Source organism: Oenanthe melanoleuca, chromosome 3 (assembly GCF_029582105.1).
Source record: "Oenanthe melanoleuca isolate GR-GAL-2019-014 chromosome 3, OMel1.0, whole genome shotgun sequence".
Taxonomy (NCBI): Eukaryota; Metazoa; Chordata; class Aves; order Passeriformes; family Muscicapidae; genus Oenanthe; species Oenanthe melanoleuca.
Window position 1 is genome coordinate 8,993,291 of NC_079336.1, and position 16,983 is coordinate 9,010,273.

The 16,983-nt window shown below is 36.5% G+C and overlaps 1 protein-coding gene across 13 annotated transcripts in view; it reads left to right on the forward strand.

Annotated features, from left to right (window-relative positions):
• The window catches only part of PUM2 (pumilio RNA binding family member 2), a 67,790-nt gene that overhangs the window by 17,711 nt on the left and 33,096 nt on the right, over nucleotides 1–16,983 (forward strand). For 7 of the 13 annotated variants that reach the window (XM_056486883.1, XM_056486886.1, XM_056486892.1 and 4 more), the window contains exons 2-8: nucleotides 4,219–4,287; nucleotides 10,101–10,206; nucleotides 10,497–10,684; nucleotides 11,318–11,490; nucleotides 14,434–14,704; nucleotides 14,987–15,080; nucleotides 16,854–16,979. In XM_056486883.1, the coding sequence (XP_056342858.1) occupies nucleotides 4,237–4,287; nucleotides 10,101–10,206; nucleotides 10,497–10,684; nucleotides 11,318–11,490; nucleotides 14,434–14,704; nucleotides 14,987–15,080; nucleotides 16,854–16,979 (1,009 nt within the window). In that variant the 5' untranslated portion in view covers nucleotides 4,219–4,236. The remainder of the gene's footprint in view (nucleotides 1–4,218; nucleotides 4,288–10,100; nucleotides 10,207–10,496; nucleotides 10,685–11,317; nucleotides 11,491–14,433; nucleotides 14,705–14,986; nucleotides 15,081–16,853; nucleotides 16,980–16,983) is intronic. The other 6 variants (XM_056486885.1, XM_056486887.1, XM_056486893.1 and 3 more) reach the window with 2 other exon arrangements.

The window sequence follows — 16,983 nt, forward strand, 5'->3', positions numbered from 1 at the left end:
AATACAGTGTTTAACTAAATGTAGGACTGGCAGAATTGCTATATATTGGGTTTTCAAAACAGTTTAAGTTGCTAATAATGTTAAGTCTCTGCTATAAGCATATATCTTACATGAGATAAATGCTACAGAAGAGCCACCCCTGTAGAAAACTGCTGGAAGAGTATTTTGCATTGAAGTAATTCAGTAAAATTAAGAAAAAAGCAGAAGCATTTGCAGTGTAAATAGCAGCTTCCCTTTCTTTCCAGTCCCAGTTCTGTAATTACCAGGTGTTTTGTGTTGAATTTTTGGACTAGGACGCAACTTCAACTGCAAAATAGCTCTTCTTTGTCACAATGGTTAGGGTATTCATCTGAGAGAGGAGGAATGGGATTTGGAATTTCTTAATGCAGTAAAAGTGGGTTTCCTACTTTCTGGCCATCTGGTTTAACCACTCTTGATGTATAAAATAAAGTCATATCTTTCTCTTTGAAACTATATTACTATTTTCCACAGGCCTTTTTTCAAAGAAGGGGCTGTTCTTTGCTTTTGTAAGAAAAATGGTTACAAGCTTACTTCTGGCAAGATTCAGGGTTATTTGAGAGAATAGTTGTCCCAAGATCTGGATATCTGGATTCCAGAAATGGATATTACTGTAAGCAGTGTTTCTTGTGGTAATCCTAGATGGTTTCCAGTCAAGAATCTGCCTCCCGAATTCTGCCCGAGGGCACGGTTTCATGTTACCGGTTGAGTCACCGTGTAGCCAGCGCTGAGTGGACCCTCCTGTCCCACCTTCTCCACACCAGCCTCTCCTTGTTCTCCCCAAGTCAAACGTCGTGGTCTCCTCTCTGTTGTGTTTTACTCAGTTCAGCTGGGTGATCTGGTGAAATTCTCATGCATGGAAAAGGAACAAAAAAGCCTGAATCAAACAGTTACCTCGATGGCTACCAAGTTCACTCAGGGGAGTGGTCAAAGCTGTTGAGTGAAGGGTGGCAACACTGTCCTCTACAAAGTCTTAATAGAGGAACAGGTTTTGTGTAGCTCTCTAGATTTATAAAAAAATATTTTAAATTTCAAGAAGAGAGAAGTGTAAACTTTAGGGAGAGTCTACTAAAACATAATTTTGTTTTTAAACACAAATTTTGTGTTAAAATCTCATTCCTAATGCTGCAATAAAAAATGGACTAAAACATGCTTGCATGTTGTATCTAGAGCCTGTAGAAGGGGAAGAAGATGAGAATTTTCTGTTGGTGTGTTAAAGGGGAAGAAATCATGAATGCTTAAGACATTCTACGTACTTAACTGCAGTATGTGAGGAACTGTTTTACGTAAAGACAGCTCAGTGTGTAATATCTGTTTATGCATAATTTGGGGGCCCTGTGGAATGATCTGCTGTGTATTAGAAGTTTGCAACCATTGTCCAACCCCCCACCATGGGCAGGGACACTTTCCATTAGACCAGGTTGCTAAGAGCCCTGTCCAGCCTGGCCTTGTTCTGTTCCAGGGATGAGGCAGTGAGGTAATCAAAGAAAACCAGAACAAAACCTTGTAAATGTTGAGCACTCTTTTCCACAGACCTCTTTTTGACTTATGAATTATGCTGTATGACAGGGTATGAATAAAAATAGAAAAAGGTTTTTTTTTAATGTTCTGAATTTGTGTTTAAAAAAAGGTATTAAAATATTTATTTCTGGAACCTATGAATTAAGTTAATGCTGGTATTGAGTTAGAGAAAATAAAAACTCCTTGCTAATACAAATAATCCAAATCAAAGTTTCTTCTTTGAGGAAAGAGGGTATTTATACATAGGAGGTCCATCTGGGTGTCATTTGGATGTTTTCTTCTATTGTTGCAGTGATAGGGCTGGGTTAGTGTTGAAGAAAGACATGGAGATACTGGTGCTGCCTGTGTTTTCTCCAGTTTGCAAATGATCTTTCAAACACAAATTATGATATGGGGCAGGATCTTGTGGGCTGTTGTTTTTGATGGAAAAAAGGACTGTATTTTTTCTCTTGCTGATGATAGAAATAGATAATGCTAACATAAATTTAAAATTTTTGAGAAAGAGGCCAGTGAGCAAAATTAATATTCATTGTGCTAAAACTTAGAGTTTTATAAAACTTGCATTTCTTATAATTCTTAGAAGGAAAAAGGAGTTAGCTGTGCTCTTACCCTGATTCTTGGATAATATTTTCTTAGAGACATGGAAGGAGGGGTGGCCATGGTTTTGGACTTCGCTGAATTGTGAAAAACAAGCTTTTATTATTAGGTCCTGCAACACCAAAAAAAAAAAAATGCAAATAAATCAAATCACCACCAAGCTGAAAGTTAAAACAAAACCAACAAAAAATAAAACAACAAACCCCAAACAACCCACCCAAAAGCCACCACAACCAAAAAAATTATTCCTCTTCCAAGCTTGGTTTTTGTTATCTAACAGTGATTTGGGTAGTGTTTATGGTAAACTGTATTTACCATATTTATAGTATAAGCTTTACCTGCAAATTTGTTTAGAGATCATTAGATCAAAACTACGTATTCAGACAGAAGTACCTAAATTAATATTGTTTTGTAATTGAAACTAAAGTACGCGACCTCAGCATGAACAGGCCTAGGTGAGATAATCAGCTCTCAGCAATCTGTAGAAGACACTGTTTTCAGAAATTGTAATATTCAAATTCAGAAGTCTTCAAGGTTTGAGTTGCTAATTTTTCTTTTTAAATAATTGCTCTTCTACCATTATATTTTCTATGTGCATGCACAAATATTTGATTATCCCTTGGAGCTAATAAAAGTTTTGCATAATGTATGAATCTATTTTTTTTAAATAGTAATTTTAAGAAAAATGTCTTTAGCTTTTTTAAGGATATGTTACAATCTGCTTTCAGCTTTTAAAAGAATAAGATCAGCCTAATTAACTTAAGTGTCAACGTTACTGGAATAAGGCCAGTGTGCTGATGTGCCTACCCCATAATTCAGTCTGAAACTAAATTTGCTGTTCACTGTCTCAGTGAAATTGTTGGGAAGTGATTTCAGGCTCCATCTTAACTAAAATATTGTTCTTCTTGAGGGAATACTTCTTTGAGCTGTAAAATTTCTTTGTCAAAAGCACAGAAACACTCAACCTCAGAAGTTAATGGCATAGAACGATTGAGGCAATAACAATAGTTTGGGAGTAGAATTTCGTGATTGGAGCATCTATTGGCCACTTTTCCAATGCTAAGACAGAGTTGTTTGTGCCAGAATGTTGAAAGCACCAGATTGTTTCTTTGCCTAGTATTTGAGGATCTCTTGAAAAGTGTTAGTTATGTGTTATCAGCTGTGTAGAGTAACTTCATTTTGAATTATTGGCTGGTGTAAACAGATGGATTTAGTGGTGAAAGTAACTGCTCAAGAGAGACTGGTGTTGGGAGGAAAACTAATTTTATTTTGAACTTAGATAACTTTACCTACTGTAAAGTAAAATGCCACTATTGGGAGAGGAGGGAAGGGAAAGAAGCAACTCTGAATTTCCTTTTTAAATCTGTTTTTCTAAGCTTTGAAAAGTCCTTATGGAAACCATTTTTAAAAAAAAGAATGAGCCCAGTGCATTGTGTTTGTGCCATGGAAAAAGGAAGTGGTTTGTTGCAGCAGCAACTCTTACTTTACTAAAATACCTTTCATGTTTACAACAAACAAAAAAAAAGAACAACCTGCAGGGAAGGAAAAATGCTGTTTCCTGGAAGAAAACATGAGGAACTGTGATAATGCAGAGAGATATTCACTATATTTATGCAGTTACTATATTTTAGAAGTAACACATTACTAGTAGGTTTTGAGACCTACCTTGTGAGCTTTTCTTTGTTTGCTGCCAGATGTACTCAGTGACAGAATGTGCAACAGATCCTCTCATTTCTAAAGGATTTTATATCCCCAAATTATCAATTTCACCTCTTTTTTTTTTACATTCATTACAAATGTAATATTGGCTACTTTTTCTGTAGTGAGCAATGTCTGTACAGATATGTGGAGATTAAACTGTTCAAATCTCTTGTAATTTCTTGCATGTTATTATATTAGCAGGGTACATTAAATTGGTCACTAGCTGTGTCTGTTCAGGAAATCTAGACTCATATTCAGACTAAATTGGGAAGCACATTTTTGTGTGCTTTCAATATTCAGAAATCTTCTGGAGTATTGAAAACTCTTAATTTTGAAAAGATATGTGACTAATGGATTTTTCTCTTGGTTTTCCCTCTACAGGTTCGATCTGTGGATGAGATGAATCATGAGTTTCAAGCTCTTGCCCTAGAATCTCGGGGAATGGGAGAGGTAATTTTTGAGGGCTGAAAATACGGTTGGTTTGGAAATGTTGATACAGTTTAAGAAGTGTAAATAATGCAACATGAAGCGAAGAGCTTCTTTTAAGAACAAGTTGTTTATTTCTGTCTAAGGTGAAGAGAAACGAAGTATGTTAAAAGTTGGAATTGTTATTGACTTTCTTTTGTGTCTTTGCCATTCTTGTTAGATGAGAGAGAGTTGTAGGGAAGTGAAAGGGTAATTTTTTGTAAGAGTGTACAGTTCTATGGAAGGAGGCATGGTTTCAGTCTCACTGTATCTATGCTAGTGGAACAATTGCTTGCTCCTTCTGAGAAGCCAAGGAGACTGGGATTTGAAAAAAAGGTTTGGCTCCAATAAAAGTGAGCTGGCATACCCAGCAGAAGTGTGTGGTAATTTACTATTTTTTCACTGGTAATTACACCTTAAAAGATTTTAACTAGACTGAAGAGTGCTGTTATGTAATTCAGCTGGAGGGAAGAGGAACTATTTCTTTTGACTGATTTGATTTGTTTGGGTTTTTTTAAGTCAGTGTACTTTAAGGTTGGGGAAAGCAATTTAAGAACATGAAAGATGACTTGGCTCCTTCAAAAGCAATTCCCTGAACTGTTTAGAGGGTAATTGACAAGTATTAGGGTTATTTGCCCTGACGGGACCTGGTGAAGAAATTCATGTTGAACTAAGATTTCAAATGTGGATCCTTTTGTCTTACTGGATATTTACCTAATTCAGTTGATAGTTGAACCAGTGACAATATCGCAGCCTAACTTTCTTAAAATGATGGTAGGGGTCTTTATAGAAGAATGAAAACTTTACTGATAAAAAATATGTGCTGTGTTCTAGTTTCTGAATGTTTCTGAGCTGACATGTGGCCATTTCTATTTGATTCTTTTACTTTACTGAAGGATTCAAGCAGTCAGTTGACTTTTCAGCAATTTTTGCTTTATCCAGGGTTATCTTTGAATCATCTCCCATTTGTGAAAAACAGTAACAATAAACCTGAGTAGCCACACTGCTCCCCTCCCACCTCTTAAAACTCCTTTTGAAAAGTAGAAGTGTTAGTGAAGTATCTATGATAGTACTAGCAGTGCGATAGAGTGGATGGTTAACAGTCATGATGATATTTGGTCTCTTGACACCCACAAAGTACTCTAAAAAGATTGAAAGCAGTGAAAGTGAAGGATGGCACAAATGCCTGGGAATTAAATTACAGTATATATGACTGTTCATACCAATCCCCATTTTAGGTTATCTCAGATGGAGGAATGTGTTTCTGCATGATTAGGATTCTGTTGCTTTGTTTTCATGGCATTCAGTGGATTTATAAAGATGTTAAAAAAAAAACCACACACAAAGAGTCAGAGTTTTGTTACATTAGAAATTGATACTATATTGTGACCCTGCACTCACCAGGTTATTTGTCTTTCATTTCAATGATGTCTTCCAGGTATCTTGAGGTAATACAGGTTCACTTAGCTAGACTGACTAGCTCAGTAATTTTCTTGATGTACTGCACAACAATAAAGTAGTTCTGGGATACATTCCATGGCTGTTTTAATCTTCTGCTTGATTGTAGCCCTCTAGAACATTAAGGGAAACGTCCTTATAAAGCAAGCTAGAATTGGTAGATGCTCCTACATGCTATCATCTTAGATGCTTTGAAAGGTATAAAAGAGAGGTCATGTCAAGTGAGCTGTTTCTAGCTATTGGGAAATCATGTTCCTCATTTTCTCTGTCTGCCAAGATTTTCCTCTGAACTGAAATTAATTTCTTTTTCATAATTCTAATCCTTACTGATACTTTTCTTCACAACTGGGTATCAATACTTGACATTAGGAGGCTGTGTTGCAGACATCTTTCTCTAAATGTCTCTTAAAATTTGGTTAAATTGTTACATTGGTTATAGACCAATCATGCTTCTGGCTCCAGCTCCCGAAATCTGTGGTGACCTGTAAGGTCACATTGGTATTCTGAAGAAATAAGAACACATGGTGCTGTTTCTCTCTAGGCATCTGTTTGCTGTGTCAGGGCGAGCCAGAGTGGGCTGCAGGACTTTGTGTGACCCACTGCAGCCACACAAAACTTAATGCCAAGTAGAACAGAAAAGTATATCTTCTTTTGATAATGTCTGTTGGTTTAACATACAAGGTCAAAGCACATAGAGTTGATTTTTAGGAACTAAGTATTCATTTCTAGCGTCAAAACTTCATTTAGAGAAATCCAGCTGAGGTGCTTATTGAGCTCTGTAGGAATAACTTCTGATCTTAAAAATAAATTTTAAAAAATAATGTAAAAATCCTTAATTCAAAAGACAATAATGAAGACTGCAGTTTCCTATCAGAGCTGGTTAGAAGGCAGCATTAGCATAACTGATTATCATTTGTGTGTAGTAAAGGGCTTTCATCTGGCAGACACCTGACAGGGATCAGTGCTGATACTGAAAAGGACTTAGCATACTTTTGGGAGTGTTTAGTAAGAAATATGACAACCTTTTCCATTATTTTTACTTATAATTGGATGTATCTTTGTAAAGTTTGTGTTTTATTGCACTATGTGCAGAGAATGTTGAGGAAAACACATGCTATCAAAGAGGAAAGCACAATGATTTAAAGTACCTGTATTGATTTGAGATGACTTCTAGATGAAGTCTTTTTCGTTAGAACTAATCAAGCACATTGTTTTTCCTGTCTGTCAAAGAGGAATGCATGTTTTGTTTTTCTGAAAAGTATTCTTTTATTTTAATTCCACAATTAAAATATTTGGCAACTGATAGGGGTGCTTATTTGACAATCCAAGAGCTACTACATTGATATAAAAGGAGCATAATATATGTCATATCCATCTGTCAAATAATGAATCTACATCAGTGACTCTCAGGGAGTTGCAATATTGTTAGCTTTGTAAAATTGCATTTATTTATTTGAAAGACTTCATTGTGTAGAAACTTTATGAAAATCTTTTCTGTAAGTCTGTTTAATCCTCCATAGTTTAAATTTAGCCTCTCAGTGTGGATGATATTTGTGAACCAAAGTATATGAAGACAGAAAGCAGTTGAATTTATCTGTTTGGAATTTGACAGTAAGTAGTTTAAAAAGAAAAGCGCAAACCTCAAAAAATAAAACCAGAACAAACCTTAAAAAACTCTCACAAGCAACAACAGCAGCAAAATCCCCCCTGAAACAACTTGTACTTTTGCGGTGAGGATTAGTGCTTCTTTCTACCAGGGAAAACTACCAGAGTTTTCCCTCTCATACTAATCATATCAATGAATTTTGATATCAAACCCAGTATTACAGTGTGTTCTGCTCTAAATTTGCATATTATTCTTAGCATTGAGTTGTCCGAACATACCTATCTAATAGTGGAATTTATTAATTTCAGGGTAAGCATAGTTCAGGTAATTCTCATTTTAGTACACCCAAGATATTATCTGTTTTATTCTGACAAGGTTGTGTTAGGTGATGACACCTTCACTTACATTTTTGAAAGCCCTCAGCTTGACACATATTTGAAATTGACTCAGCATTTAAAATAAAATGTGATTCTCAAAACCAGGGTTTTGTAGATAACATTAAATGCTTACTTTCTGTTCTATCACTCTTCTATAAAATGAAAATTAAGTAGTATTGCAAACCTATTACAAATAGAAATCTAAAAATTATGTGCATAGGCAGATCTGGAATTTGTAATCTGCTTTTAGTTGAAATGCAATTGTAAGATTCCATTAGTCTGTTTCTCTGCCTTCGGATGGCTAACTTCACCCCTTAAATTTGGGGTAAACTTACTAGCAAGTATGTTTGGTTGACACCTGGTGGTGATTGTACAATGTGTTTGAGAGGGAGCAATTCTGTCAGGGCAGATCACAACAGTACAGCACCTCTTGCAACCATGACATTCTCCTGTATGTTTTGTTGAGCTTTGGTTGTTTATCATCCTCCCACTTGAATCCTTCTCTGTTAATGAGTTTCTATAAGGAACTCAGGGATTTGAGGTTAACCAGTCAAACCCCTTCATTTCTGGTAACAGCTCAGGGCAGCACAGAAAAACAGCAATCCTTAAGTTTGTCCAGAGGAACTCTTGCCACCTCTGTTGCAGTGTTAATACTGAAGCCTGCAAGTGGCTAATCTTAGCCACCTCCTCTAGAGGCTGATTTCACAATCGCTTTCAGTGTCACACTAAGGAATATCTATATTATATACTGACTCCTGTTAGTAGTTTCATCAAGGCTCATGCTAACCAACTGTGAAGTTCAGAAGGGTTTTTTAGTCACTTAAGTTACAGAAGAAGCAAATTTCCAGAATGTACTTGTTTATTGCAAACAGCTCCATCAGTTTGTTTGTTTTTTTTCTAATTTCACAAAATTAAAAATTCTAAATACAGCATTACATTTTGCAGAATCTGATGAATCTCATGAATTGTGCAGCTTTCTTCTTCCCTTCGTTTTGCAAGTTGTTTTCACTTTATTTTCTGTTGATGTGGCTTGTGAAGTACCTATTCTGTCTGAGAATACATTTTTTTAGTTACATAGAGAGAAAATATGTCATGTAGAGTTTGGTAGTTGTACTGTTACAGATGGGAAAAGATACAGGAATAAAGTAGTAAAATCAAAGTGAAAAGGATGCTAGCATTTTAGGAATTTTTGTTTGTTTGGTGCTTCTGTCATGTCACTAAGTCTTTCTGTCCTTGAAGACAGTACAAGAAGTGATACTGATCTAACATGACACTTTCTGTTTAACGAGTAGGAATGATAAAAAAACATACATCTAAATAACAGTGTTGGTATGTGGAACTTCACATATGAATGTCACAGATTTTTAACAGCTCTATGGTCTAAAGGAGCTGACTTGCTGCCATGTGTATTAGTCACTTTTTAGAATTTGGAACATGATGCATTTCCAAGTGAAGGGAACTTCACAGATGAACTGCTGCTCTTTCTGGTTATCACAGTATTAGTTAACAGCCAAGCTTTTGAGTCTTTGGCAGGAAGGCCCTGTTAGTTAAAACTTCTGAGAAGGTTGTCTTGATTTAACACAGGGATTAATTTGAAATGCTTTTTTCACAGCTGCTTCTATATTCTGTATTTCTTCCTCATAACTTCAGAATCTCAATCCTGTTTGGGTCCTTTTAGCGATTCCTTTTTACAGCATTAGCTTCAGTAATGGAAAGTAGATTTCAAGTGTTAGGATTTCCTCAGCAATGTGCATTGCTTTAGCAAAAGCTGAGTTTTGTATCAGTCCTTAGCATAGGAAAGATGTGGCTTGTTAGAGAGTGGTCCAGAGGAGGCCACAATGATCAGAGGGCTGGAACAGCTCTGCTGGTGCTATGGAGACAGGCTGAGAGCTGGGTTGGTTCAACCTGGAAAGGAGAACTCATTGCAGCCTTACAGTACTTGAAGGGGGCTTACAAAAAAAGAGGCAGAGCAAATTTTTACAAGGGCTGATCGTGATAGAATGAGGGGAAGTGGTTTTAAATTAGAAGAGATTTTTTATTAGATATAAGGAAGAAATTCTTTACTGTGTGAGTGGTGAGGCACTGGAACTGGTTGTACAGAGAAGTTGTAGCTGCCTATCCATGGAATTGTTCAAGACCAGGTTGGATGAGGCCCTGAATAAACTGCTTTAGTAAGTGGCAATCCTGCCCAGAGCAGGGAAGTTGGAATTACAGGATCTTTAAGATCTCTTCCAATGCAAACCCTTCTATGACTTCATGATGTAAAACTAATTGCTTGCATGTCCTCTTAATAGTATTGCTATTTTTGCCCATCTATAAGCATGTGTAAGTAAAATCATCATCGTCATTTTTAACAGCTTTTACCTGCCAAAAAGTTTTGGGAACCTGATGATTCAGCAAAAGATGGACAAAAAGGGATATTCCTTGGTGACGAGTGGAGAGAGACTGCATGGGGAACTCCTCGTAAGTGATTGTTGTATATGTGCTGAAAAATCAGTCATGATTGCTGAATGTTATTTCAAAGCAAATTTTTAACTGTGTATTAAATTTTATTTTCCTTTAATTTTAGTTGTGAAAATGTATACTACGGGGTGATTGTGTTTCAGTAGTACTTTTTGAAACCATTATTTGAAATTTTTTATTTAATTTAATTTTTGTCTTCATATTGCTGTTATAATGAAATGCAAAAACATTTCAAGTCGTATTTTTACAAATACTATAGTTTTATTTATTTATTTGTTTGTTTTTAACAGACCATTCTATGTCCCAGCCTATTATGGTACAGAGAAAGCCTGGACAGGGTTTTCATGGAAACAGTGAAGTAAATGCTGTATTGTCTCCACGATCAGAAAGTGGTGGCCTTGGAGTGAGCATGGTAGAATATGTGTTAAGTTCCTCTCCAGCTGATAAATTGGATTCCCGGTTTAGGAAAGGAGCTTTTGTAAGTAATGCAGTGTGTTAAGCTTGCCTGGTTACCTGCTGTGGTCTTTGTTACATGGTTATATTTTCTATTCTCTTTGTCTGTTTTTATTTTTTAATTCTTCTTTGGAAGGAAGTGTGTAGTTGCTATCTGTCTGTCTTCCTTGGTTGGAGGGGCAAAAGAGGGAAGTGGTTTGGGAATCTTAACTAAATAGCTGTCTTAAAGTGCTTTCCTGAAAACTTTATTTAAAGGTAGGAAAATGACTACAAATAGCTTAATTTAAAATGTATGGTGAGCTTTTTTCAAGATCTTCCTGTTCTATGTTTTCATGTGGGTTTGTTTTGTAACTGGATGTTTTAATTGTATAAAATAAACTTTTATCTAATTCAAAGTGTTACTGCTTTAACAGCACCGCTATAGTTAAGGTTGAGTTAGCTCTTCCATTATAAATCTTGGCATTCCTTTTCACATTTTGGCAGTTATTAATTGCATGTGGTTGAAACTTGATGACCAAGTTACCCACCAAATGCAATTTCATTGACAGCAAACTGTTTGTATTGTTTACGTGCACTGTAGTGTAGAATTAGGTCACCTTGTGGTGCTCCTATTGTGTTCTGTTCAATATTCAGAATCAAACAGATTCTTTTTCCTCAGGGCACTAGAGATGCTGAAACAGATGGACCTGAGAAAGGAGATCAGAAAGGCAAGGCTTCTCCATTTGAGGAGGACAAAAACAGAGATCTTAAACAAGGAGATGATGAGGATGTTACTAAAATAAATGGCAGAGGTTTGCCAAATGGAATGGATGCCGATTGCAAAGATTTTAAGTAAGCTTTTAACTGTTTCTCAAGAAGACAAGCATGTCTCTTAAGGGCATTATTACAGTTCTGGTTTGTGTGTCAGCTTTAAACATTCCCAGCTGAAGACTGATTCTTCCCTCTCAAGTCCTCCCTTTCCTGCTGTGCCACATGTTTCTTAGGATGTCATTAATGTGTGTGTCACTTCTCATGAGACAAATTCATCTTAACATAGTAACTATTAAAAGTAAATGGGTACCTTCTGAATGCGGTGAATTAAAGAGGGATGAAAACTTTAACCCTTTTAATGTCAAACTAAATATCTTTCTCTGCTTCTTTTTAATGCTCTTTTGCATCTGAGTGTTCTTGTAGAGAGTAAGTCCTACTGAATTTTAATTTTCCTTCTGATTTTGTTAGTGGAGACCACAGCCTAACACAACTAATCATTTCCCCATAAGTCTTTATAGAAGCCATATCTTTCACTAAAGTGGATCAATGTATTTTCCTATTCATGTAATTAAATGTCACCTATGGAATGGTGTTGTGGTTTGGTTATTTTTGTAGGGGAAAACAGATTGGACCAAGCTCCAGCTTTTGAACAGTGAACTCTTATATGACAGCACAGCCAGTCTGATTTTTTTTCATAATACTAAACTTCATTTTAAAATGAGTATTTTTTAAGGGCTGATCCTTCTTTCCTGAATGACTGCAATGCATTTGTAAGTGTCATACAGAAGAATGAAAAAGATAGAGAACTAGAGTGCTGCTCATAAATTTGTGTTAATGTGATGAACATGACCAGATAGTTGTGGTTTCATTAGTTTCATTACTGAACAAGTATATTAAAATGCACATTTGAATCCCATACGTAAGTATTTCCTACCCTTTTAAAAATGTATTTACCTGAGGCTAAGGAGGGATTCTTCAAGTCTGTTTTTCAAGATGTATCATTGAAAATAATACAATACCAAGCATACCAGAGAGCTCACATTGGCTTCTTTGGGATGCCTGCTGCAATAAGCACAGTAAACAAAGTTACCCATCACAAATAAAGAATAACTTGCATCCTGCTTTTCTTTACCAGTATCTATTTCAGTTTTGAAATAGGTGTTTGTAAAGTACCTTTTGTATTACTTAAAGAGAGAAGTTATTCAAAAATACACAAATGCAAAAAAGCATCCAAAGCCAGTAAACCTCTCAAAAAAAAAAAATTAAGGCTATCTAAATGAAATGGGCCATATAAAGTGGTGGTATAGAGCCCTCCAAACAGAGGTTTATAATTGAAGTATTGACACAACTTTAACTATAGCAACACAACAGCACCAGAACAGCAACCTGTATTAGCTAACCATAACTATTAACAAAGAAACTTCATCCTGTCCTCCTCCTTGTATTTTTATTGTACTTGTAGCATTTTTAAACTAAGTATGTACTAAAATAACTGCCTTTTTTCCTTTTGTTCTTCACTTTGTTGATGTTGTATTTCACTTGGGGAAAAATAGGGAATATTAAATGGCTTTAAACTCAAGTTTTGAGCAAGACATAATTGCTTGCCTGGGTACTTAGATGGTAAGCCAGCATGTTGTATACAATCATCATGAGGTTGCTTATTCCATTAGAAAAACCTCTAGACAAAAAACTGCTCCTTTCCTTGAAATATGTTGTCCAGAGTAGTAAATCAGACAACAAACTCCCTAAAAGGCTGATTTCTAGCTGTACAGACTTAGATGTTATTATCAGCCATGATACTAGTAGATTTCTTCGCATTAGTCATGTGCTTCAGTGCGGAGCAGATACTTCAGCTTTGGAGCCCTGAAGAGGAAGCAGAATAGGTAGTACTGAGGCTGTGTCTCTCACATAGAATTAGCAGTACAGCAATCCAGTCTGGCACTGTGCTGCTAGAATAAATACAGGTTCTTTCTGCAAGATTGCATTTGGTATTTGAGCCAAGTTTTCACAAGTAAAGCAAACTTAACCAGGAGTTTTACGTTTCCTGAGAAACAATATATAATCATAAAGTTCTGCCAATGCAATGATGTTAGAGGATCATAGATTTCCTCATACAACTCTTTCCTAGTAGTTAACTTAGATTTTTGCCAGTAAAAATTGATAACAATTGATAAACAATATGGTCTCCCACAGAAGGTGCGGTGCCACACCAAATTAAGGTATCCTAAATCTAACCAAATAATGTTGGGAGTCTCTGTTGACACCTCACTTCATCTCTTTGCCTGTAGGTGTTTATAGGTGTACAAAACATCCCCTGTAGTCAGTGGGAATGTGATTAATATTGCCAGTCAGATGAGAGAGCAATTTAGCTTTTATATGTAATACTGTATGATATTGTATATTCTACTCATGGTTATGTTAGGAACACTTTTTCCCCACCAATCATCAGTGTAATATAGTCTATTAAATGAGTTGTGTAGAAAATGAAATCTTTTAGTCACCTGCTAAATGAAGTGGTTCGTTTTACTCAAGGTAAAAAAATATTGCTTGCTTTTCAGATCTCAAAAATGGTTGTTGTATGTTTGTCTTTTCCAATTGAAATTTTGCTGTATGATTCTGTTCTTTGGCATGAAATGCCCATAGCCATTTCTTCTTTTTAAGTTTCTCTTCCGTACATTTCATGTCTACCAAAATACAATAGACATCCCAAAATTCATAGGTGACTACAGTTCACTCCACTCAAAACAGCCTCACAGATCAGTTTGTTTTTCTCACAAGTGATATGAAGGGCTCTGTAGTCAGTCTTAAACTGAAAAAAACCCCAAAGTAATGCTTTAGAGTTAAATGCATCTTTTTATCTTGAGCCATCAGTGCATGCTGGTTGAAAATGTTAAAATGAGTCTGTCACTTCCCTTTGTAAAGTCTCTTGAGTTCAGAGCTGCTTTGAGAGTAGAAATACTGTACTCTGCCTGTGGACAGCTTTATTTAAAGTTGAAGAGTCTGTCTTAAATTTCTCCTGAACAGTCGTACCCCTGGAAGTCGACAAGCCTCCCCAACAGAAGTAGCTGAACGCCTGGGCCCCAATCCCAGCACCACGGAAGGATTAGGTCCACTTCCCAATCCTACAGCCCACAAGCCTCTGGTAGAAGAATTTTCAAATCCAGAAAATCAGAATCTAGATGCCATGGAACAAGTTGGTCTTGATTCTCTACAGTTTGACTATCCTGGCAATCAGGTACAAATGGACTCTTCAGGAGCTACTGTAGGACTTTTTGACTACAATTCTCAGCAGCAGGTTAGTAATGGACTGTGGCAAATTGATCCTTTAGGTTGATTATCCTCTTGATAATCAGTCATTTCAACATTCACTGCATTGAATGTTATTTTATCTGTGCCTTAGTCAAGGGCAAATAACTATATAATTAATCTAGAAGAATATTGTTGCATAATTTTCTAGTTTAGTAATTTGCTATTACAGAAGCTTGGTTTGACTTTTTTTTTCATAAGCAAATCCAGGTATCTTATAGCTCTGACTCTTGAAATCTGAAATGCATATTTTCTTTTTTTTTCCCAATAGCTTTTCCAGAGGACTAATGCTCTGACTGTTCAGCAGTTGACAGCAGCCCAGCAGCAGCAATATGCACTGGCTGCAGCTCAGCAACCACACATAGGTGAGCTTTCTGTACAGTACAGCAAGTGTCCCTGGCAAAAGTGGGTGTGTTGCTTTGATAGAATCCTTTTAATTTACCCAGTCTTCTCATTCAGATAGATATTGATCACTTGGCCCATTGCAGTGGTTCTCATGAAAACTCAGAGTGACTGCCTATGACGTTAATGTCCTTAGTGAAGATTTTCTGATGTAAATTTTCCCCTTTGGACAGTTGTATACAAAGAAATAAAACTTACATTTGTTTCTGTAGCATCGTAGTTGAATGTTGATGGGAGTAAAAGTTAGAAATGCTTACTGCTATATGCAGTAATAGAAACTAGCTTTATATACTAAAAACCATTATGCAATTCTAAGATTCTATTGCAGTTTAGTATTTTTATTAATCCAGTTAAAAACCATTGTAGAGTAGAATTTTGAAATCATTGCATTGCGCTGTTGCATTGACTAAGTTTGAATTTTTCCTTTTTAATGGCACCATTTAAGCAGCTCTTTCTTCTTGCAGGTACCCTTGTGATAGAGCTAATTCTTTAGCAGGCATTTTTTCAGTGCCTTTAGTTCAGTGGGTTAGTTAATTGCATAAAGTTCTCCATGTGCTGTAACTCAACAAGGAGCCTTTATTTCAGTGACAGTTTTATCTTCCACTCTGAGGAGGCTGTCAGTGTTTAGGGGAGGGAGGTTGGAACATACATGGAAGCAATTCCTTCTTTAAGGAAGGGACATCCTTAAGGGACACCTCCAGTTCCTGGGCTGTTGAAGTGTGTGCAAAAATGTCTTTCATCTGTGAGAAAAAAGGGATTCTCAGTCAGGCAGAAATAGGAAGCATCTCCAGTGACTTATGTCCATGCTGTCCTGCAAATAAGCTCTTTACTGGTATGTAGCTAACAAATGCAGGCTGAGAGCTGGAAAGATGGCAGATTGAGATATTTGTGTGAGTCCACAGGTCCTGTCTTTGACTTGTAAACTTTGGAGAAGTATCCACTTTGAATGAAGTGCTTACTGAATGCTGGCTAAAATTTTCCTTTTTAAAATGCTGCCCCTTCTCATGTACATATTAATAGAAATTTATCAAGAAATATTTGGAAGGAGGGACATAGACTGATGTGCCTTACTTGCTGCAACAGTTGCTGATTCAGTGTTGGATAAAGTGAACTCGACTGACAACTGACAGGGGAAACTCTGGGTAGCAGTGTTTTGTTTGCCAGACTTTCTGCAGTTGTCTCCTTTCATTACAATTCCTATATCAAATTAGGATTCTTGGGAAGGAAGATTAGCATCTCTATAACTGCCTGTTTAAAAGCTAGGTATCTGACTTAAACCATCTGGTTAAATCTTTTATTAATTGTCAGTGAAGAGAATTTTTTGTCTCTAGCAGGTGGTTCATTTGATCTGGCTGATTCACTTCAGACACTAGATGACTTGTCTGCTACAGATTTCCTTGCAAGACTAGTTTAACTTTCAGATAGTTGAAATTGGGCAAGATAAATTCCACTTTGAATAATCCCTTCTGTGTAAGGATGGATAGACACATATGAGGTAAATCACCCTGGAGTCTGTAGATCCAACAAAACAAAGCTGTTAGGCCTTGGGATTAGTAAGAAAGGACTGATGAGAAGACACAGAAGTTTGATTTCTGTAATTATGTACCTGCTCTTAAAAGCTTCCAAAGTACAAGCAGTTCTGATTTTAACAGATAGGCTGTGTGATTTGGGTGGTGTGAGTATGATGATGCTTGCTAAGAATGTTGGCTGTAATGAAGCTCTGTTTGTTACTGCAGCAGGCGTATTCTCCGCAGGCTTGGCCCCAGCTGCTTTTGTGCCAAACCCATATATTATCAGTGCTGCTCCTCCAGGGACTGACCCGTACACTGCAGCTGGATTAGCTGCAGCAGCTACCCTAGCAGGTAA